Source organism: Dicentrarchus labrax, unplaced genomic scaffold (assembly GCF_905237075.1).
Source record: "Dicentrarchus labrax unplaced genomic scaffold, dlabrax2021, whole genome shotgun sequence".
Lineage (NCBI taxonomy): Eukaryota > Metazoa > Chordata > Actinopteri > Moronidae > Dicentrarchus > Dicentrarchus labrax.
In genome coordinates, this window is record NW_026136875.1 from 1,007,715 (window position 1) to 1,030,595 (window position 22,881).

General features: G+C 39.7%; 2 protein-coding genes and 1 long non-coding RNA gene across 4 annotated transcripts; 1 reads left to right on the forward strand and 2 right to left on the reverse strand.

The window, feature by feature from the left end:
- Window positions 1-1,059: 1,059 nt before the first annotated feature.
- On the reverse strand, window positions 1,060-10,213 carry LOC127360486 (P2Y purinoceptor 6). The gene is made up of 4 exons (XM_051394923.1): window positions 10,065-10,213; window positions 9,402-9,531; window positions 7,639-8,368; window positions 1,060-4,486 (listed from the first exon to the last, which is right to left on the reverse strand). The coding sequence occupies exons 3-4, from the start codon at window positions 8,115-8,117 to the stop codon at window positions 3,571-3,573; spliced, it is 1,395 nt and encodes a 464-aa protein (XP_051250883.1). The 5' UTR covers window positions 8,118-8,368; window positions 9,402-9,531; window positions 10,065-10,213; the 3' UTR covers window positions 1,060-3,570.
- Window positions 10,214-11,110: 897 nt separating this feature from the next.
- On the reverse strand, window positions 11,111-22,315 carry LOC127360491 (schwannomin-interacting protein 1). 2 transcript variants are annotated; one of them, XM_051394931.1, is made up of 7 exons: window positions 22,108-22,315; window positions 20,115-20,295; window positions 18,155-18,255; window positions 17,044-17,125; window positions 14,244-14,351; window positions 13,855-13,969; window positions 11,111-13,240 (listed from the first exon to the last, which is right to left on the reverse strand). In XM_051394931.1, the coding sequence occupies exons 2-7, from the start codon at window positions 20,292-20,294 to the stop codon at window positions 13,146-13,148; spliced, it is 681 nt and encodes a 226-aa protein (XP_051250891.1). In that variant the 5' UTR covers window position 20,295; window positions 22,108-22,315; the 3' UTR covers window positions 11,111-13,145. The 2 variants fall into 2 exon arrangements, with proteins under 2 accessions (XP_051250891.1, XP_051250890.1); XM_051394930.1 differs by having other exon boundaries at window positions 20,115-20,298.
- LOC127360494 (uncharacterized) lies at window positions 19,078-20,024 on the forward strand. The gene is made up of 3 exons (XR_007883761.1): window positions 19,078-19,511; window positions 19,828-19,879; window positions 19,932-20,024. It is a non-coding gene; the product is annotated as an uncharacterized LOC127360494 (long non-coding RNA).
- Window positions 22,316-22,881: the final 566 nt, after the last annotated feature.

Below are 22,881 nucleotides of genomic sequence, written 5' to 3' on the forward strand. Positions count from 1 at the left end.
AGCAAATAGTCAGCTGGCAGGAGACACAACGTTGTTTCTGAAAAATGTTGAGTAAATTCCAAAAGCTGTTCACATTATTGATTTATTTTCCAAACTGAAGCTGAAAAAGTGAATTATTGGTTTCACATGAGTGCCATCTAGTGGCAGCACATGGTATCCCCATTAAAACTCTGCTCCAATACTTGGGTGTGCATATTAAAGGGATCCTACCCTGTAATGACAGAAGTTATTTGAACTCAAACATATTGTTGGAACAGATTACATCAAACATTTAAGTAACAGAAAGTCAGTTTTGTAAGTTAAAAACATTCTTGATGAAGTCGTTTTTACTCGGTTTGTTTTCGCAGCACAAATAAAATCGACAGAATCCAGTCAGTGTCACTTCCAGTTACTGCAGGTACTTTATCAATAATGTTTTTATGTTGGAAGTAATCAATAACACATAATGTATATAGCCGAAGCTCAACACCAGTCCTTTGATGGGCTCTGATAGTTCAGACAACCATTAAAATGTCAGTTTTAAATCTTCATCTGTTGGTGATTTCAGAATATGAATTAACATTAATGCTGAATGTACCTACAGTGATACAGTCTACGTAATGCTCATTACATTCTAGTTTTACATGTTTTAATACATTTGTAAGTAAAGAAACAGAGACTCAGTTTGACATTTATTATACCACAGCTAACCCTCTGCTGGGTTGCTGTGTTCTGCAACACCACCTGGACAAATCACATGCAGGACTACAGTCCACCGTAGTACTGTACAACTATTTATATTTTTACATCAGTATATTATGGGGTATAAAGTATAAAGCATATATATATACAGTACATTAATATACAGTATATATAAAGTACACAGTTTTTGAGAATAAAATCTAAACTGAAACGAGTAGACCCACTCTGGAAACTAAAACTAAACTGAACTGAGAACAAAAATGAAAAACCAAATAAAAAAACAAAACAAAACATAAAATCTGCTTATCAGCTGATTAATGATTTCTGGGACCGAACGGATCCACACGTTAACCATGAACGAGGCAGAGGACAGAGAGCTGATGTCAACGACAGACTTTAATCCAGATATTGAGCCACAAAACATCAAAATACACCAGTCAAAAAAACAAAAGAGGTCTGACATCACAGACTGACCTGAGCTCAAAAAAACAACAACAACAACAACAACAACAACAACAACTACACATGAAGCAGGGACTGTTGCTCTTTGAAGGAAATACATTCAGACAGGTCAGTAACATGGCTGCCAGTATGGGTTTTACATGACATTTAAAAGGGAGTACCGCCTCTTTTTAGGAATCACATTTATTAATTACACGTTCCAGGACAGACAGTCACCTCATCAATTTGTTTAACACAAGCCTTAAAATGAACCCATGGACAGCTCCAAATTCTCCACCCTCTCGTTTTAATGAGTTTTCATCTTTTCAACAAAAAAAGCAGCAGTAGCCAGAAACACACTTTCACTATACTCATTCTATATTTTAGTAAGCTGCCTAAAGGAGAAGCCAGCACTTAGAACAAAAGTACAGAAGGTTGCTGCTGATACACTGTCTTGGGAATCTTTGGTCTAAACTGGGCTTAAGTCCTGCCCCTTTTTTGCTCTGTGCTCCAATAACAGTTGAACAAGCCTCAGGGTCAACTTCCTCCTTTCCTGTACTTAGATGTGCTATATGCTAGGCTAGTCTATGTTGAATGGTTAAAAGGTAAAAGAGACATATATAGTTTTCTTAAAGGACCAGTGTGTAGGATTTAGTTGCCTGTAGCAGTGTAGTTGCAGATTACAACCCTTCCATCTCTATCTTGATCCAGTATATTGAATATCTGATTCAAAATGTTGCTTATGTATTCTTTGATCAAATGGTTCCCAATTTAAATTGAGAATTTGCTTGTGTTTAAACAACATTTATTAGGTCGTGTTTTGGTATCATTATCTGTCGGTTTCCGTCCAATAATAAGGTTGGGAGCTACTGGTCTATGTCATCAGATCTGAACAGAAATATCTGATTTCCTTCATGTTTTTCATCGTTTGACCCTTGACTGGAGCTCTTTCAATGTCCTGTTCTTCTGCAGTGGTTTAATGGCAGCAACTGGAGAATTAGTTCCATCAACCATTAAACTCATATTCACACAACAGTAGTGGGTGGAAACAGGCGTTAATTAACATTTTCTTTTGACAACTTGGCTAGCATCGAAACAAATGTAAAATAATACCCACCCCTACTGAGTAAGGTTGTCATGATACCAGAGTTTTAAACTTCTACAGTAGTATAAAACAACAATATGCGATACCTCTTTAAATAGCACGGCAGAAAACCGCAAAAAAACTCAAAATAGCTTGTTGGCAGTTGTGATTCGGATGACGTGTGAATATTCAGATGGAAAAGGGTCGTGCTGTACTAGTTTAAACAATATTTGCCCGATTTAATACGAAACCGAGTTGTTATATCTCTTCAAAGCCACCAGACTCCATCCATAAAAGTGGTTCAAGGTTCTGTACTTGGACCAGTTCGATTCCCCTCATATATGCTTCCTCCAGGCAAGTGATTCAGAATCACTCCATGAATGTTCATTGTTATGCAGATGGTACCCAGTTATATCTAATTATCTGAAAAGTGTCCTGAGATAACATCTGTTATGACTGGCTGCTGTACAAATAAAACTGAATTTAATTGTCAAAGGTGTCTGGTGGCTGTAAGGAGAGGACAGATAAGTTCCTCCAGGCTTTTTGGAGGGATTGTTGCAGCCTAAAATGCCCAATTTCATGGATATTGTTTTGAGCATGAAAATGTGTGAGAAAGTGAAACCCTTTTATAATTCATTACAAAATCTAAGGCAACTTGTTGCAGAGAGAAAAAAAATCTCTATTAGTTTGATGATGTGTGGTTTAGTGTTTTGCACAGGAGGGTCTAATACGATTGGGAGGAAAAGTTGCTGAGACTGGACAAAATTCTGCAGGATTCACAGGGATTGGTTGAATTTGCGTTATTGGTTGCAATCGCAACATTGCAACTCCCTGGACAGACTGATAGATAAAATGGGCTCAGATGCCCACAGAAAGGGCTGTCTGGCAAGGTAAAGTGATGAAAATATTCTAGATATACTGTACACTTAAACTGATGTAGATTTTTTTTATGTAGGCTACATTTTCCTGCTGCCATCAACAAAAGTACTCAAAAGCCAGGGCTTCTTTTTGCATTTTTCTGTCAGTTTCTTGCATTTTTCCCCCTTATGAACACCATCAACAACACAATGCCTACTTCCTTCTGCAGTTCGTGCCACAAGAACGCAACAACGTGCGTTTCAAGCTATTGAAATTTTTTTCAACATGTGTGCAGCCTTGGGTTGAAATTTCTGATTGTAGATCTATTTTTACCATAGTTTTGATACTATCAAATTATACTGTACTGTTTAAAACGTGGTATCGAAAAAGGATCCATACTTTTGACAACCTTACTACTGAGCAGTTTTTTGTTTAACTGCTGGATCTTGCCTGGTGCATCACATGCTGTTTAAAGTCTTTTACAAAGAAACCAACACTAAAACCTTCTAGAAGATGACCCTTGAAGACTTGGACTCGTTTTCCATGTGCACTTCCCTATCGACCTTCTCGGCTGCCTCCTGGTCGTCCTCTCCCACTCCCTCCTTTTTCAGGATCTTTAGCGGCCACCAGAGGGAGCCGCTGCGACGGTCTCTGCGGATGCTGTGTTCTGCTGGCCAGCAGCAGGGGGTGCCCTTGTCCCCTGTCAGGAAGTAGAGGAGGGCGTTGAGCCAGGCGTTGCAGGAAGCCAGAGGGCGAGTGACCTTGTAGCAGATAGAGACAGTCTTCATGACCTTGCAGCCGCCTAGCTGCCCCCGCCGCAGGAGCAGGAACAGCGTCCGGGTCACGTGGAAGGGCAGGAAGCAGAGCGCAAACAGCAATGTGATGGTTACGATGGTTTTTATGGATTTCCGTCGCCGCCGGATGTAGTGCGAGTACTGCGATCCAGAGATGGAGACCGAGGTTCTCTCCCGCTCTCTGACTCCTTCTGTTGCCCCGTCTCCCACCGGACCATCCTCCCCGCCCTCTACCGAACTGGGAGGGGAGCGCAGGGTCTGAAATATCGTCCTGACCACCTGCGAGTAGCACCAGGCGATGATGACAAAGGGCACAAAGAAGCCCAGGAGGTGGAGGACGATGCCGTATGGGACGTAGTCGGCAAACTCCTTATCGATGGCGTCGTCCCAGCAGTTCATGTATCCCTCCTGGTCCTCCAACTGAGATCCGGTACTGTTCCCGTCTTCCCTCACCCCTCCAGACTCGACAACCCCGCCACTTCGCCGCGTCATGTATCCCGTCTGGGCGAACCTGAAGATGGGACAGGTGAGGATGAAGACCACCACCCACACCAATGCACAGGTCCCCTTCACCACTCGCTTGCTCTCCAGAGTGATGGTCCTCATCGGATGGCAGATCCCGAGGTACCTGTGGATGGACAACCGGAGGTGAGTTTGAACCCATGATTTGGGCCCTATACAAATAGAATCAAATTAAATTGTCAATGGCGAACTGTAATACTTTGTTGTATACTTCATTAGAAACTGTTCCTGTGAGAATAAAATCACAAGTAGTGATGACATATGGCTCAATGTTTTGCACAGGGGGGACTGATTGCAGAAAACTACAATTATTGGTCGAATTTGCAGAAAAGTTGCGGTACAGTACAACTTCTTGGAGGGACTGACACATGGATAAAACGTCCTCAGTGGACAGACAACCAGAGGTGAGTTTGAAGCCAAAGTAAAAGTCTCAACACTTGAGGACATAAAGAGTCTCAGGTGCTCAGTTGAGGGTTTCTATTTCAAGCTCAATATACTGAAGAAACTGAATTTTCTTCAGTATTTTTAAGACCGCCCTTTATAGTGTAAATGACCAAAGAATAGTTACAGTTACAGCTGGTTTCTACTTTGGGTTTGTGTAAAGCAAAGCCAAATGGACGCTTGTTTGAGGAGGTTGAGTGTAGAGATCAGTCGGTACTCATATCTTTACAGATGCTCAACTGCTCACAAACAAATGAGCACGTCTTGTTTATTTGCAAGTGCAGGAATTCAGCATGCATCTTTATTATTAAAGATTATTACTATTTGTCACTTAATGGTTGGTTTTCCAGCTTTTATCACACTGAGATACAGTATCTTCCTTCAGTGTTGAGTGAATCTTGTCTGTTGGCACCAACTCCTGTCTTACCATGGACTTCATGGAGTGGTGCCACCTCTAAAATGTGCTCTGCATCTTTTAAAGTTTTTCAGATGAATGAAAAAGCTAATGGAGTACACTGTGGCTGTCCTTTGCCCTGTCTGGAGCAGTGGTCCCTAACCTGGGGGTCGGGAACACACAGTAGGGATATATGTCAGCATTGTGAAGAATAACTAAATTAAATAGTTATTATTTAGATTTAGATCATTATTTAAGATATAAACTTTGAAGAACTGAACTCAGGTTATGTTATAACTTATCAGAGCCTTTACTCTCTGATAAACTGCCTCATCCAGCATTAGAGAAGTAAAAACAACCCAAAAAAGAAAAAAAGAAGCCTTTTCATTTTGTATGATCATTAAAAATGTTTAAAAAAAACATAACACAGACAGAGAATTGTATAAAAAGTTGCTGAAAACTCATCTTTGATTAACATTCACAGGAAATAATTACTCCAAATTCATCCAAATCGCTCGTTTTACACAAACTCCATAATGTCAGTTTAGGCACTGATAGAGTTCCTTAGTGCTCTAGAGTACACTATGGTCGTGTTCTTCACCAGCCTGAATCTTAACATTCAGACTAGTGTTTTGTCCCTGATGAGCTTCCATACCCATTGTAGGTCTGTGTGTGTGAAACAGTCCTGTTGGGGGCTGTGGACCTAAACCTTAAAGCTCACTCGTCTCTGAAGTCAAACACTTCAGCTGCTAACCTGGTTGGCTCAAAGGTCGGGCAGCTAGCATGCTACATTAGCCTCTGTAGCGATGCTATGTCCCTGTAAGCAAGTCAAAGTTCAAACAGCACACTGGGGAGCCGTCAAAAATTAACATTACCAGGAAAATATATGAACAAAAGTCCACTGGTGGCAGTTTTCAACCAACTCATGGAGTTAATGCACATTTTGACTTTATATTCATTAGCTAGCTTGCTAAAGCTGATTAAATGTGTCAGTTGAAGTTTTTTCTGCACATTTTAAATTTGCATGTAAAAAATAATCCAAAAGTTTTTATGCTGGCTAAGGTGGAAATGTTGGTGTGTTGATAAAAAACTAAATCTAACAAATTGCAATGGAAACGTAGTCAATATATTTTATAAGGCTGCAACCTTGTTTTCCATCATTTGACCTTTGACTGGAGCTCTTTTAACTGTTTATCTTAATAACTCCTGATATTCACATAACAGTAGATTTATTAACGCTCCAGTGTGTAACGTTACTGTGATATAATATCCATCGGTATGTTTTCATTAGTGTAAAATAATCTGAAAATAAGAATTGTTGTGTTTTTGTTACCTTAAAATGAGACGTTTATATCTATCCCAGAACGGACAAACCAAACACTAGATCCATGGTTCATGGCCATCGGGTCCCAGTTGAGAACCGGTTCTTAACAGCTGATCCATTGAAATCGTATGCCTCCGAGCTTATCAATTCCTTTGATCGATACCTGCATGTTGACTGTCAAACTCAAACATCTGACCTTCAGATTTTTTCTTTGACTAAGAACAAAGAAATTAGATCATTCTTTCTACTCTGTGTTCAGATAATTTAACTGTTGCATAGACCAAACAAAATACTGATTAGGAATCAATTCCCATCTTTGCATTTACTTGCACATTTTCTGTAAATTCGGTTCAAATTTGCACCACATTCGGATGTAACCTCGACTGTCGTAAACTGCATATTAGCTAGAATGGATGTGTAGCAACAGCCAGTAAGTGAAGAGACAACAAAAGAAACCTCATAAAATGGATAAAGACAAAACAAATCAACATCTTATTTTTGTGACAATTGAACCAATTCAGATGTCTCAAAAGTGAAAGTGATGTTTCTCGTTCGCTCCAGGATTTCACTGGCTTTCTTTGGGGAATGTTGTGGCCTTTCTTTCTTTAATTCAACTGATCCCTGTGAATTCTACACAACCCTTTTGTGCAACAACCGCAAATTTGACCAATATTGAAGTTTCACGCAAGTTTCATCAATCACAGCAGTCAACTGTGCAAAATGTTAAGCGATACGTCACCAAACTACAACAGATTTATTCATTGCAAAAAAATGCAGAAAAATATCAGAAGATAAATCGCAATTTTTTATAAAGGATGCTGTGAAATCAGGCATTTTAGGTCATAACAATCCCCCAAAAACTCGAAGGGTTTAAAAAATCGATGGCAAGTTTTACCAGCAAGAATAAAATCTCTTGTAGTTTGGTGAAATAAGTCTCAACGTTTTGTACGGGGGAGTGCTAGGATTGGTCAAATATGTGGAAAGGTTGGGTTGATTGGACACAACTGCAAGGTCACTGAGCGTTCGGTTGAATTTGCGGTAATTGTTGTTGTCACAACATTACAACTTCCTGGAGAGAGTGGTTTCTGGAGCGTCCTACCTGTGCACGGAGATGCAGGTGAGAAAGAAGATGGAGCAGTAGAGGTTGAAGTAGAAGAGGAAGCGGACGAGGCGGCACATGAAGTCCCCGAACACCCAGCGGTCCCTCAGCACGTAGCTTGCCACCAGGAAGGGCAGCGACAGACCGTACATGAGGTCGGTGGTAGCCAGGTTCACCATGTAGATCAATGAGGTGTTCCACCGCCGCCCACTGCTGCTGCTGCTGCCGCCGCCGCCGCAGCAACTTCCGTGGTGGCGGCAGGAGCGCAGCAGCACCACCGAGTTGAGGGTGAGGCTGAAGAGGAAGGTCAGTGAGTAGCAGACAGGCAGGAAGACGTACTTGTAGGACTCATCAATGCTGCAGGACGATGGAGGGAGGGACGAGGTGGGCAAGGTGCCAGAGGTGTTGGGATGGCTGCTCGCTGCCGCCGCCGCTAAGCCAATGTCGGGAGTGATGTTGGAGATTTGGCTCAATCCCATGATGAAGGCTATTTCTAGCAGAACTGGATCGGTTCAGGTTCCTCTGGCGTCATCTCAGCTCCTTCACCGGATTCAAGTCTTCTCACTCACTGAGGTTTCCTTCATTTGTCCTTCCTCTGATTTGTCTGTCTGTCTAATCTCTGTCTGTATGTCTGTCTATCTGTCTAATCTCTGTCTGTATGTCTGTCTGTCTGTCTAATCTCTGTCTGTATTCATACTGGCCCATGTCTCTGGTGTGCAGAAGGTAGTTTCTGGGACAAAGGGGGGAAAGAAAACACAGTCATTAGTTTGGAAAGGCTCGTTCTGAATGTACCACCGGTGTTCTGCTGATGAAGACTATGTTTCGCTCAATTAGCCCCTCAATCATTAACGAAGCTTTCCGGAAACCTCTCTCCATTCATTCTGTGCAGCAGGTCGGCTGTCCGTTCCAGCTGTTGAAGCGTTTGGTTCAGGGTTTAAATTCAAGCCCGTGTTTTGGAACAACTGATGCCGTTAGTGTGCAGAACTGTGTCACCCAGCAAAACCATACTGGACTAATTAAAAAATGGACACATAAAGACAGTTTGTGTATTAATGATTTAACCCATTAATGGTCTCATCTAGTAAAAAGCTATGAATTCTTTTAGAATTTTCTCTCAACTTTTGCGGCTCAGTGCAATGTCTCACTGTCCGCCACTTTGATCCGGACCCAACGTGAACCTAACTGTTTGACAGTTTGATCTGAGTTTGGTGCATTGAGTTGGACGGACTCACTGAGAATGAACTGTCAATCACAAGATAGCCCCGCCCTAAAGCATACCCTGCTTTATGGTCTGTTTTACTCTAAATGGGACCATCAGTTACTAAATGAACATCATGCTGTATGGAAGAAGACTGAAACTAGAGACTGAGACCAGAAACTCATCAGGAAACTGTTTACTGAGCTCATAAATCAACTTCTCCATAAGACTCAATACTATCAGAGTGGAGCTGCCCCCTGCTGGCTGTTAGAGAGAATGCAGGTTTAAGACACTTCCACATTGGCTTCGCTTCACTGACCTGGAAGCTCTGTCCGTTATATACTCTGTCACTGGTCTGGATGTAAATATCTCAACAACTATCAGATGGATTGTGATAAAATGTTGTTCTGGACAGACGTCACAGCTGGTTTTGCAACCTCACTTTGTCCACTTAGACCAGTTTGAAGCATTTGAACTGTAAAGACTGGATTTAACTGCTGCCGTCAGCTGATCAGATGCCAGTATTTCACACTCAGAACATCAGAGTGATCTGGATCAGTCCTACCTTCAGCTGTCCCCCTCGACCAGATTGTCCCTCTTGCTCTCGTCTCGTCTGGTCCTTCGGTCATGGCTCAGAAGTGTCTGTTTCAGGGCTGAAGGGTCTCTCGGGGTTTCTCCCCTGACCTTCAGCGTCTCTGTAAATAATTGATCAGCGTTCATTCAGTCAGAACTGCAGGAATGAAACCCAATACAAGGACTGCAGAGGAGGAGGAGGAGGCTCCGAGCTGTTTGTTTTAACAGGACACGCCGGATCTATCTGGTACTAAAAATGAAAAACTTTTAGTATTTATATTTCACTGCTGATAAATATTTGTCAAATTAATCTTTGACTTGTTTGCCATTTGTTTACTTTTGTATTGCTTTATTGTATTTGCTTCATTCTAACTCTGCTAATTCTGCTAATTGTGTTGAAGTGTTCTGCACATGCTCCCTGCTTAATAAACAGTAAACTAAACCAAATAATATTATACACTTAAAACACAAAAAGTTACTAATATGAACTCGTTTCTATGAGAAATGTTCTTGAGCTACAAACATCCGTAGTCCATGAAGGTTGGGATTAAATATATATTATTTATTTTGTTGAATCACCTTCAATCAATAACTGCTGTGTGATACAGATCTGACTTACTGACACCAGCTTTTGTAAAGGGAATAAATAACTCACCTTTTCTGAAGCTGCTGAAGCTTTAAATGTGTTACTTTCTCGTCCTCGTCCTCGCTCTGCCTCTCGTTATCTGAGGCTTTAATTAGAAAGCAAAGTGAGTACAGTGACCGGCCCCTCCTCCTCCTCCTCCTCCATCATCAGCATCATCAGCTCTGATTCAGACGGTAAATACTGAGTTTGTTCCTCTCTGACAGTGAACACACAATCAGAGAGCCGCACCACAATGCAGAGCTTGTGTGTTTGAACATACGAAGGTGTGTGAGTGTAATCAAACACGGCAACACAATCGGCGGTCAAACAGCATGCAGGTAGCACAGGTATGGATAAATACAGTGGGGGGGGACGACCTGCTGCAAGAAACAAAACAAAAATGTCCTCTTTATGTGACTGCTGCAGTCAGACAGCCGAACCAACGTCTCAAATGAGAACCTGCATTTCCTTAGAGGTTAGCTAACATCTTAGCAGTCGTTAGCATCTGTCTGCGTGTGAGACAGAAACAAAGAAACCGCGTTCTAGATTTAATGTGCAGTCGAAGAGGAACAGAAAATGGAAATACTTAAGTACAAACACTACACTACTTGAGTAAAAGTACTTAGTTAGCTAGCTAGCTGGCTACTGTGTCACATTAACCAACTCTTAATGGCTGATTTTGGAGCCACGTGTCTCTTGGATGGTAACTAAGTACTTTTACTCAAGTAGTGTAATGAAGGTAATTTTCAGGTACTTAAATATTTTCATTTCCTGCTTCTTTGTTTATTCTGGTCGAAATATTAATGCACTTACAAAAATAGCCTGTGAATTTACATGTCTGGTGTAAAATAACGTGAATACGAATAAGTTTAATACTGTTAATACATTTTTAAAATTATTTAATTAGTGACATTAACAGTATAAAGTATTAGTTGTATAACTTTAATGTATTAGTTAGTGAACTGACAGATATGTTGTATAATGATGGAAGTTGAATAAATGTTGTTTATCAGTGTATAAGGTAAACTGTCCAAATACAGTTGTTATCAGTGTAAACAGCAATAATTACTGTAATCTCACAGATAATGACTTTTATTACACTTCTATAACTTTTAACATTCACATTAAAATAATAACAATCCAATAATAACAGCACTCTGCTGTAAATGTAAGTCTGATTATTGTATTATAGCAGAGTTCACCTGGATTTATTGATCATTGTTTTACACTGTAAATATCTTTAATTAGACATTTAACAGACAAAGAAAACAAGATTTTGTGTAAAATTAAAGCTAGAAACTGTATTCTCTCTACTTCTTAAGTCAAACGATTTAAATGTTATCTGGAAAATCATAAAGCTGAAAACAAGACACAGATACTTTTACATTCTTGAGTATAAAAAGCAATATTTATATTATTTACATTTGTTGAATGTGTTTCTGATTTATAAATGTAAAACACGGAAGCAATGAAGCCAAAATACAACCATTGTAGTCAGACCATGAAAATATATTTTAGAATTAATGTTTACATTTACAAATACATTTGTAATTAATTTTATTTACATTTTAAAATACATCTCTAAATACCCTTAAAGTCACAATGAAATGAAACACAATCTGTTCCCTGTGTTCGCTCAGTTCTTCCAAGAGGAAACACATCACATGAAGTTACTGTAACGACATTTCAGTGTGACTTTAAATAAGTATATGTGAATAAAAAGATAACACATTCCCTTTACAGTACATTGCCTTTCGATATCCACACATCAGTGTGAGAATGTGGAAATAATATCATTCCTTTGCTACTGATTCAAATCATCTGAACATCCTCATCAACCAAAGTTACTGCATTCAGAATAAAACTCCCTTTAAAGTGTTGAGGACTTTAGAAGAACAGCGTGATGTTTAAGGGGCGACACAAACATAAAGGAAGAAAACATCACAACAAGGCAGCGATATTTCGTGTGCGTCATCACAAACATACGTGGCTGTATTACGGGTATTATTCCCTTGCTTGTCTGTTTAGGAGTAAACAATCACTGACTGTACCTGAAGTGTTAAAGACGCCACCAACGTTAAAATACTTTTTTTTATGCATTTAGGTAACATTAAAAATTCATCTGATAGTGTAAATTGTACAAATAATTTTAAAAAGGCAACTCACCGACCGTAATTACCTTTGAAACAAATGGACGGCGATATAGGCTATACCCTATATCCACTATTATTGTTCTAACTTACAGAGTCTGAGTGACGTTATCTATCAAAACTGCTAATATTTTATTTGCTGTAACGTTTGGTGAAATTCCCCTTTTGTTTTACAAACAAATATTATTAAGATATAACAACCAGAATCAGTTAAAGCTTCTCTATGTAACGTTTATTAAACTGTAGCTAACAGCGCCACCAGTGGCCGTTCAGTGAACTGCAGTCAGCGTCCTGTTGCATCATCCTGGGCGTCGGCCAACAGCGTCAAACACTGAACGCTGTAAAATAACTGACAATCATATTTAATAACGTCACTATCTGCAATGTTCCTATAGTTTATTTGGACCGTTAGCTCCATGCTAATAACTAGCTCGCTGTTTACACATCACCCAACGCCAGACCCGTGTTAGCAAGCAAGCTAACGTTAGCTAGTGTTGCCCACTGTTGGCACTCGGGAGCATAAAGGTCACAACCTTTGACCCTCATCCTACATAGAGACACATAGAGATCAGTCCACAGACAGCAGAGGAAGTTCTGTTTCTACGTTACAACCTGATAAAATGTGGTTAATACGTGAAAATAAAATGCTTCAGAATCACATATGGAGCCTTTAAGTTGAGCTTGTCTTGCTGCACATGCTGTATGAGTGTAATGTTCCCTTGTTATAATGACAAATAAGTAACAGTAAAACCTTAAATAAGATAAGTTAGAGTCCCTCGTTTGCATATAAATGTATAGACTTACACCTGCAGTCTTCTTCTGCTGCAGGACGTAAAGTTCAACGCAGGTTAAATCTAGATAGTCTGAACCCTTCAGGTCTCTTCTCTGCTGTACTGAATGCTGCTGACTAGCAGCTCCGCTAACGTTGAAGTAAACGAGTCCCGGGCTGACGTGGACGGCGTTAGGTCAGGTCCTGGACGTCCAGCAGCATGGCGTCCTGCTTCGTCCTCAGCTGGTCTCGGACCAACAGGTGAGCCACCAGCTCGGAGCTCAGAGCTGGAAGAGAAGAAATATCTAATATCTGCCCTCCAGGGAGAAAGTGAAGGTTGAAGGTTGTTGATGTTGGACATTGAATTCATTTATAAAACAAGAATCTGGTTAACATACATTGTATAAATAAGTCATCTTAATATCGTAGTTTAAAGATATTAAAACAATCTTTGGGGATTACTCATCGGTTTGAACATTAACAAATACAGATTCAGTATGATCAATAAAGACTGCAGGTAGTGCTATAGCTGTTCATGCTAACACAGAGTGCAGACCTCTAAAGAACACAGTCTGGGGTACTGGTCTACACTGGTCCCCCTCCAGAGTCAGTGCTGGGGGTCGGTACTGGTCTACACTGGTCCCCCTCCAGAGTCAGTGCTGGGGGGCGGTACTGGTCTACGCTGGTCCCCCTCCAGAGTCAGTGCTGGGGGCGGTACTGGTCTACGCTGGTCCCCCTCCAGAGTCAGTGCTGGGGGGTCGGTTACGCTGGTCCCCTCCAGAGTCAGTGCTGGTGTCTACGCTGGTCCCCCTCCAGAGTCAGTGCTGGTGTGGTGTGTGTTACTATGTGTGTGGTGTGTGTTACTGTGTGTGTGTGTGTGTGTGTGTGTGTGTGTGTGTACCGTGGACGTCCTGTTGAAGTGAAGCTCTCCAGCTGTTGAGCTGTTGCATTGAACACTCCTTCAGCTCCCAACGCTCCAGATGTTTCCGCTTTACAACACTGCTCCTGTCCAGATGCTGCAACACACACACAGTGGAACACACACACACACACACACACACACACACACACACACACCACACACACACACATGACACACACACACACACACACACACTCTCATACCAGGACACACACACACACACACACACACACACACACACATCACACACACACACACACACACACAGAGAGACACACACACACACACACACACACACACACACACACACTCTCCACTCTCTTCCAGCTCTCTCTCTCTCTCTCTTTGTTGATAACTTCTCTCTCTACCTCCTTCTCTTTCTGTTCAGCCAGCAGTTTGTCTCTCAGCGTCCGCAGAGCCGTCGCTACTTCCTGTTTCAGCCCGTGGCAACCGTTGCCACCCGTTCCCATAGCAACCTGATTGAGAGATAAGGTCAGTGGTCAGAAAAATCTTGTTTGTTTGTCTCTAACGTCGTATCTTAACGTTTGAAATGATTCCAAAGACTGAAAATAAGAATAATATCTAACCTATGATCTATAATCTATAATCTATAATCTATAATCTATAACCTATAATAAAATTAATCACCAACTGCCATCAACAGTTATCAGTGGCTCTCCAAGTTCAGGAACTTTAACTAATGTAAACTTAGATATATATTTAGACTGTTTTTCTGCTATCGATCTTCATCAGTTAACTTCAATCATTTCTTCATCGAAGCCATCAACCTGTCTATTAGACCCGATCCCAACTAGGCTGCTTAAAGAAGTTGTTCCCTTAATTGGCACTTCTTTACTGGATATGATTAATCTTTCTTTATTATCAGGATATGTACCACAGTCCTTTAAAGTAGCTGTAATTAAACCCCTTCTTAAAAAGCCCACTCTTGACCCAGGGGTTTTAGCCAACTATAGACCGATTTCTAACCTCCCCTTCCTCTCTAAGATTCTGGAGAAAGTAGTCGCCAAAGAGTTGTGTGACTTTCTACATAACAATAGTTTATTTGAGGATTTTCAGTCAGGATTTAGAGTTCATCACAGCACAGAGACAGCTCTGGTTAAAGTTAATAATGACCTTCTGACTGCTTCTGACAATGGACTTGTCTCTGTACTTGTATTATTAGATCTTAGTGCTGCATTTGACACCATTGACCATAATATTTTTTTACAGAGACTTGAGCATCAAATTGGCATTAAAGGAACCGCACTAAGCTGGTTTAAGTCATATTTATCAGATTGTTCGCAGTTTGTACATGTTAACGATAAATCTTCAATAAATACTACAGTTAGTCATGGAGTTCCACAAGGTTCTGTACTTAGACCAATACTATTTACTTTATATATGTTCCCTTTAGGCAACATTATTAGGAATCACTCCATTAACTTTCACTGTTATGCAGATGATACGCAGTTATATCTATCAATCAAGCCCAATGAAATTAATCAATTATCTAAATTACAAACATGTCTTAAGGACATAAAATCCTGGATGAGCTGCAATTTTCTGATGTTAAACTCAGAAAAAACCGAAATTCTTGTTCTTGGCCCCAAAAACCTTAGAGACTCACTGTCTAAAGATATAGTTACTCTAGATGGCATTACCTTGGCCTCGAGCACCACTGTCAGGAATCTTGGAGTTATCTTTGATCAGGATTTGTCATTTAACTCCCACATAAAGCAGACCTCTAGGACAGCCTTCTTTCATTTACATAATATTACAAAAATTAGACACATACTATCACAGACAGATGCAGAAAAACTAATCCATGCATTTGTTACTTCAAGGCTGGATTACTGCAACTCTTTATTATCAGGTTGCCCCAATAAGTCCATTAAAACGCTCCAATTAATTCAGAACGCTGCAGCACGAGTACTGACAGGAACTAGAAAAAGAGATCACATCTCTCCTGTACTAGCTACTCTGCATTGGCTCCCTGTAAAATGTAGAATTGAATTTAAAATCCTCCTCCTCACCTATAAAGCTCTTCATGGTCAGGCCCCTTCATATCTTAAAGAGCTCATAGTACCCTATTACCCCACTAGAACACTACGTTCTCTGAATGCTGGGCTACTTGTGGTTCCTATAGTCTCTAAAAGTAGAACAGGAGCCAGAGCCTTCAGTTACCAAGCTCCTCTCCTGTGGAACCAGCTCCCAGTTGTGGTTCGGGAGGCAGACACCCTCACCACATTCAAGAGTAGGCTTAAGACATTCCTCTTTGATAAAGCTTATAGTTAGGGCTGGATCAGGTGAGTCCTGAACCATCCCTTAGTTATGCTGCTATAGACCTAGACTATCGGGGGATTTCCCATGGTGCACTGAGCTCCTCCCTTCCTCTCTCTTTCTGCACTCATTCATGTTCCATTAATGCATGTTACTAACTTCACTTCTTCCCCGGAGTTCTTGTGCTTTCTCGTCTCGCAGGTTCTTATTGATACTGGTGGAGCCTCCTGCCATGGTCCTGCTAGATTGCCATTGCCAATACTGTTGTTGCTGTGCACCTGTCTGTCTGTCTGTCTCTCTCTCTCTCTCTCTCTCTCTCTCTCTCTCTCACCCCAACTGGTCGAGACAGACGACCACCCACCTAGAGCCGGAGGATCTGTCCTAGGTTTCTGCCTTTTAACAGGCAGTTTTTCCTTGCCCTTGTCGCCAAGGTCTTGCTCATGGTGGTACTGTTGGGTCTCTGTAAATAATGTTTTAAAGAGTTCGGTCTAGACCTGCTCTATTTGAAAAGTGTCCTGAGATAACTTCTGTTATGAATTGGCGCTATACAAATAAAATTGAATTGAATTGAATTGAATTGAGATAAACCAGAGGAGGAAATAATATTCATCAATGTTTGTGTCCTGCACTGAAATCAGTGATCAGTTATCAGTTATTGATTATTGTTTGATCTGGTTTAAGGGGTGTTAAAGCTCCAGTTTGAAACACTGAGGAGGATCTAAATATAATATATAATGGAGGGAGGGGTCCTGGTCTGGCAGAGTCCGCCATACTGAACCGCCATCTTTCTACAGACAGACAGACAGACAGACAGACAGACAGACAGACAGACAGGCTGACAGGCGGGCAGGCGGGCAGGCAGACAGACAGACAGACAGGCTGACAGACCTTTTTGCTGCTTCCTTCCTCCTCGTCTTCACTGTCACTGTTGTTGATGAAGCACAGCTGCAGGTTTCTGTGGTTGTGAAATCTGTGAACAGACAAACAGTCCTAACTCAGGTTTTTAACTTTTTCTATGTGAGCCCAATTATCCACAGAGGTCAGACCCGCTGATTAAAACCACTAAACACACTGAATAAAGCAGTTCCACCTTAACAATCACTGCTTCTCCCACGCTGTTGGACAGACAAAGGACGTCCCGGAGGGGCTGCGAGTCGAGCTGCTGCTAACGTTAGCTCAGCTTGTTTCTCTAGAGTTAAAAAGCACCAAGATCTAAACAGTGGATGGTAACAATGTGGCTTCAGACTGGATCAACAGTCAATGTATGACAGCTTCTGGCAGACAACCACAACGCTGACGCAGGCACAAAGGGGATATGACGCCATCGACAGGCGACCGGTGAAACGCAGCGTTACCTGAATAAATGACAGATTTCTCTGAGTTTGAACATTGTTGGAAACATTTGGGATAATGGAAGAACTCAACTCATCTACATAATGAATGAAGTCTCCAAGGTCTTGCTCATGGTGGTACTGTTGGGTCTCTGTAATTAATGTTATAAAGAGTTCGGTCTAGACCTGCTCTATTTGAAAAAAGTCCTGAGATAACTTCTGTTATGAATTGGTGCTATACAAATAAAATTGAATTGAACTGAATAAATAATAATACGACACTATATTATTATGTAGTTCTAAAAACAGTGAAACAGATAAAAATGTAGTAATGAGACAATGAGGTGAGAGAATAATGTTAATAAACGCAATAAATAAAACCTTCTTATATTATTATGGTGAAATATTACAATAACAATAAAACTGTTTGACTGTTTTCTAAAGTTTACAGACTAAACAATGAATCAATAATATAGAAGATAGATAATAATAAAATACTTTCAGCTAGAATTTCCAGCAAAACACATTTGATTGATTCTGAATCCTGTTGACTCCTGACAGGAAGCGTCAACCTGATCAGATTGTAATAAAATCACTGGTTTTATGAATGGAGTCTGGTGGCAGTGAACGTATACAACCTTTATATTAAACTGAACGTTATGCGTTACCTCTGCGTTACTCGACACCTCCTGAAGTCTTCCTCCTCTTCCTCCCAGACGTCCCTCCACACTCCCCCCTGACTCTCGTCCATCCTCACCCCCGTCCCCCTCTGCAGGGAGACAATCACAGTATGATCCCAGCAGATACTTTCATCAACAACATCTGCCTCCAGCCAGTAAATTCACTGTTCTCCTTGTGTAGTTCTGCATTGTGCAATAAAAGCCCGTCAGGCCTGGAGCAGAGATTCATGTTGGGAAGTTTTCTCAGCAGAAGTGATGTTTATGCCACTTGAGAGTGTAGAAATATGCAGCTTGGATCTGCAGAGTGTCTGTGTAATGTGATCTGAAGCCTTTAGCTGCCTCCACAGAGCCGGTTACAAACAGCCACAACAAACATGTTCTCATCCCCTGAGGAATGTAATCGAGTCAAACACACTAACAACGGGAGCGAACAGCGACTTCTCCATATTTGACTTGTGAGAGACGAGTTTAAAGGGACAGTTCACCTCCTGCCTGTAGTTCTGTATTCTCTGCAGTATAATGGAGTATTATGGAATAACAGACAGTTAGAGACCTGTCGCTGTAGCTAATAGTGCTGTGTGCTACGTTGTACAGCGTTAATAAAGTTGTGTTTGTACAGTGTTAATAAAGTTGTGTGTTTGTACAGTGTTAATAAAGTTGTGTGTTTGTACAGTGTTAATAAAGTTGTGTTTGTACAGTGATAATAAAGTTGTGTGTTTGTACAGTGTTAATAAAGTTGTGTGTTTGTACAGTGTTAATAAAGTTGTGTGTTTGTACAGTGTTAATAAAGTTGTGTGTTTGTATAGTGTTAATAAAGTTGTGTTTGTATAGTGTTAATAAAGTTGTGTGTTTGTACAGTGTTAATAAAGTTGTGTTTGTATAGTGTTAATAAAGTTGTGTGTTTGTACAGTGTTAATAAAGTTGTGTGTTTGTACAGTGTTAATAAAGTTGTGTGTTTGTACAGTGTTAATAAAGTTGTGTTTGTACAGTGTTAATAAAGTTGTGTGTCTGTACAGTGTTAATAAAGTTGTGTGTCTGTACAGTGTTAATAAAGTTGTGTGTTTGTACAGTGATAATAAAGTTGTGTGTTTGTACAGTGATAATAAAGTTGTGTGTTTGTACAGTGATAATAAAGTTGTGTGTTTGTACAGTGTTAATAAAGTTGTGTTTGTACAGTGATAATAAAGTTGTGTTTGTACAGTGTTAATAAAGTTGTGTGTTTGTACAGTGTTAATAAAGTTGTGTTTGTACAGTGTTAATAAAGTTGTGTGTTTGTACAGTGTTAATAAAGTTGTGTTTGTACAGTGATAATAAAGTTGTGTGTTTGTACAGTGTTAATAAAGTTGTGTGTTTGTACAGTGTTAATAAAGTTGTGTGTTTGTACAGTGTTAATAAAGTTGTGTGTTTGTACAGTGTTAATAAAGTTGTGTCTGTACAGTGTTAATAAAGTTGTGTTTGTATAGTGTTAATAAAGTTGTGTGTCTGTACAGTGTTAATAAAGTTGTGTGTCTGTACAGTGTTAATAAAGTTGTGTTTGTACAGTGTTAATAAAGTTGTGTGTTTGTACAGTGTTAATAAAGTTGTGTGTTTGTACAGTGTTAATAAAGTTGTGTGTTTGTACAGTGTTAATAAAGTTGTGTGTTTGTACAGTGTTAATAAAGTTGTGTTTGTACAGTGATAATAAAGTTGTGTTTGTACAGTGTTAATAAAGTTGTGTGTTTGTACAGTGTTAATAAAGTTGTGTGTTTGTACAGTGTTAATAAAGTTGTGTTTGTACAGTGTTAATAAAGTTGTGTGTTTGTACAGTGTTAATAAAGTTGTGTGTGTTCCTATATGAAAGTGTTCGCTGTGGTCTGTGGACAGACTAAGGACACTGAGACTCATGGGAAATGTAGTCTTTGGAGAGATATTAGCACTAACAGCTAACGCTCTGCTCTTCATGGCTGACCTTTGACCTTTCCCTCCTCTCCTTCTCCTGCTTCTCCAGCTCAGCTATCCGCTGGCTCAGGTCCTCCCAGTGCATGATGGGAAGGTCCGGGTAGTCCACAGAGGACGCCGCTGCGATGTGATGAAGCTTTTTGTCCTCCTCTTCCTCCTTCTCCTCGGCCGTCTCTTTCTCTCCCTCCATCCTCCTCAAAACAAACAATAATAACGTCAACAGAACTTTATTTAAAATACGTAACCAAAATCCTTCACGCTGGGAAACAACGACAGAACGAACAAAACTTCACTTTTTAATAATATTCATTGATTATTAATATGATCATTATAATGTCTCTCACACTGTTGGACAGTTGAATTTTCTTTAATTGGATTATTATATATATTATTATTATTATTATTATTTATTATATTATTGCAGCTTTAATTTAACTTATTTCATGAGAAACTTTAAGAACCAATGTGGAGGATTTGGTGCCATCTACTGGTGTTTTTGCAGATTGCAACTTCCTCACTTCACCCTTCTGTCCCAAGTCTGAAGGAAAAACACACGATCGCCGTTATATAAAGTTAGTGTTTGGTTTGTCCCTTCTGGGCTACTGTAGAAACATGGCGGGTCAACATGGCGGACTCCGTAAAAGAGGACCCGCTCCCTCGTCTCATTGTTAGATAACAAACACACAATTCTGATTTTCAGGTGATTAAACAGTAATATTATATTATATTATATTTATTTACAATTCAGTTTCCTTTTTTTAACGTAAGATCAACTTATAGAGGCCAATGAATGACTAAAGTATTAAAGTAAAGCTCAACAAAGCCTCTTTAATTACTGAAGCCTGCACGGATCAAACTTCATTAAAGGCAGTTTTATTAAATGTAACCTGTTAAGCAAGAAAAATGTTTCGTTTGTGAGATAGGTAGATATTAAATATCTGTCTATCTTTCTTTCTTTCTATCTATCTATCTATCTATCTATCTATCTGTCTATCTATCTATCTATTTATCTATCTATCTATCTATCTATCTGTCTATCTATCTATCTATTTATCTATCTATCTATCTATCTATCTGTCTATCTATCTATCTATCTATCTATCTATCTATCTATCTATCTATCTATCTGTCTGTCTATCTGTCTATCTATCTATCTATCTATCTATCTATCTGTCTATCTGTCTTTCTATCTATCTATCTATCTATCTATCTATCTATCTATCTATCTATCTGTCTGTTTTCTATCTGTCTATCTATCTATCTATCTATCTATCTATCTATCTATCTGTCTATCTATCTGTCTATCTTTCTATCTATCTATCTGTCTATCTTTCTATATATCTATCTATCTGTCTATCTGTCTATCTATCTATCTATCTATCTATCTATCTATCTATCTATCTATCTATCTGTCTGTCTATCTATCTATCTGTCTATCTGTCTATCTTTCTATCTATCTATCTGTCTATCTTTCTATCTATCTATCTATCTATCTATCTATCTATCTATCTATCTATCTGTCTGTCTTTCTATCTGTCTATCTATCTATCTATCTGTCTATCTATCTATCTATCTGTCTATCTGTCTGTCTATCTATCTGTCTATCTATCTATCTATCTATCTATCTATCTATCTATCTGTCTATCTGTCTATCTTTCTATCTATCTATCTGTCTATCTATCTATCTGTCTATCTATCTATCTATCTATCTATCTGTCTATCTATCTATCTATCTATCTATCTATCTATCTATCTATCTGTCTATCTATCTATCTATCTATCTATCTATCTATCTATCTATCTATCTATCTATCTATCTATCTATCTATCTATCTGCTATAGTTAATATAAATTACAGTTTGTGTATTTATGTAAAATAACGGCAGTCTGGAGTAAAGTGTGTCCGGTGTGTGGAGCTCCGGTCCCCGCTGCAGTCAGCCCGCTCTGCCCGCAGTTGTTTACCAGCAGCGGGGACCGGAGCTCGGAGGGTTTTACCCGCCTACCAGTCACATCCAGACGGCTCCGGATCCGTCCGACATGCCGCCGTCCGTCGGCCCGCGGCTCCCTGCGGCCGCTCCGCTGTGTGCAGCCTCGGAGCTTTTACACAAACATTGAAGAAAAGTTGGTAAAAAAGTATCTGAAAACTATTTTAACTCCGTCTGAAGGAAGACAGGATCTTCCCTTTACTCCCTCCTCCCCTCTTCCTCCCCCTTCCTCCCCCTTCCGCTCTGCCCACTTTAACCTCTTGCTACCGGTCATATTAATGCTCCTTCTGTCTGAACTCAACTTATTCTAACATTAATATATATATATATATATCATTCATTTATTGTTCTGTTAAAGACATTTTATTATCAGACATTGTTCAGTTAAAGGAGATTTTAAAATAAAAAAATTAATTGGAGCTATGGAAGCCGATTGATGTCTCAACATAAAAAGAGAAAGAAATCAGTATCTCGTTATAAAGTGAAAGTATCTCGTTATTGAGTGAAAATATTTCGTTATAAAGTGAAAATATCTTGTTATACTTTTAATATTATAACGTGTTAGTTTTTCTTTGGCACCAATAGGCTTCCGTAGCATTGAATGCATTGATTTTTGGGCTTTTCCAAGCAAACACTGATACATGTGATTGATTAACCAGCAGACGTTTCTGGCCAAATGTGTGAATGTAAAAATTAACATTATTTATAAACTCATTAATCAGTTTTATACTTTGTGTTGAAGTTAAATTGAATAAATATTAATTTATATTTTCTGTAAATTTCATCCCAACA

What these genes read in the sequence shown, in the direction of transcription:
- LOC127360486 (XM_051394923.1), bottom strand. Translation starts at nt 8,117, where the DNA reads ATGGGATTGAGCCAAATCTCCAACATCACTCCCGACATTGGCTTAGCG. An exon ending in ACCTGCATCTCCGTGCACAG is followed by an intron (nt 4,487 to 7,638) that starts GTAGGACGCTCC and finishes GTCCATCCACAG; the next exon opens with GTACCTCGGGATCTGCCATC.
- LOC127360491 (XM_051394931.1), bottom strand. Translation starts at nt 20,294, where the DNA reads ATGGAGGGAGAGAAAGAGACGGCCGAGGAGAAGGAGGAAGAGGAGGAC. An exon ending in AGGTGTCGAGTAACGCAGAG is followed by an intron (nt 17,126 to 18,154) that starts GTAACGCATAAC and finishes GTCTGTTCACAG; the next exon opens with ATTTCACAACCACAGAAACC. An exon ending in CTGAACAGAAAGAGAAGGAG is followed by an intron (nt 13,970 to 14,243) that starts GTAGAGAGAGAA and finishes TGTGTGTTGCAG; the next exon opens with CATCTGGACAGGAGCAGTGT.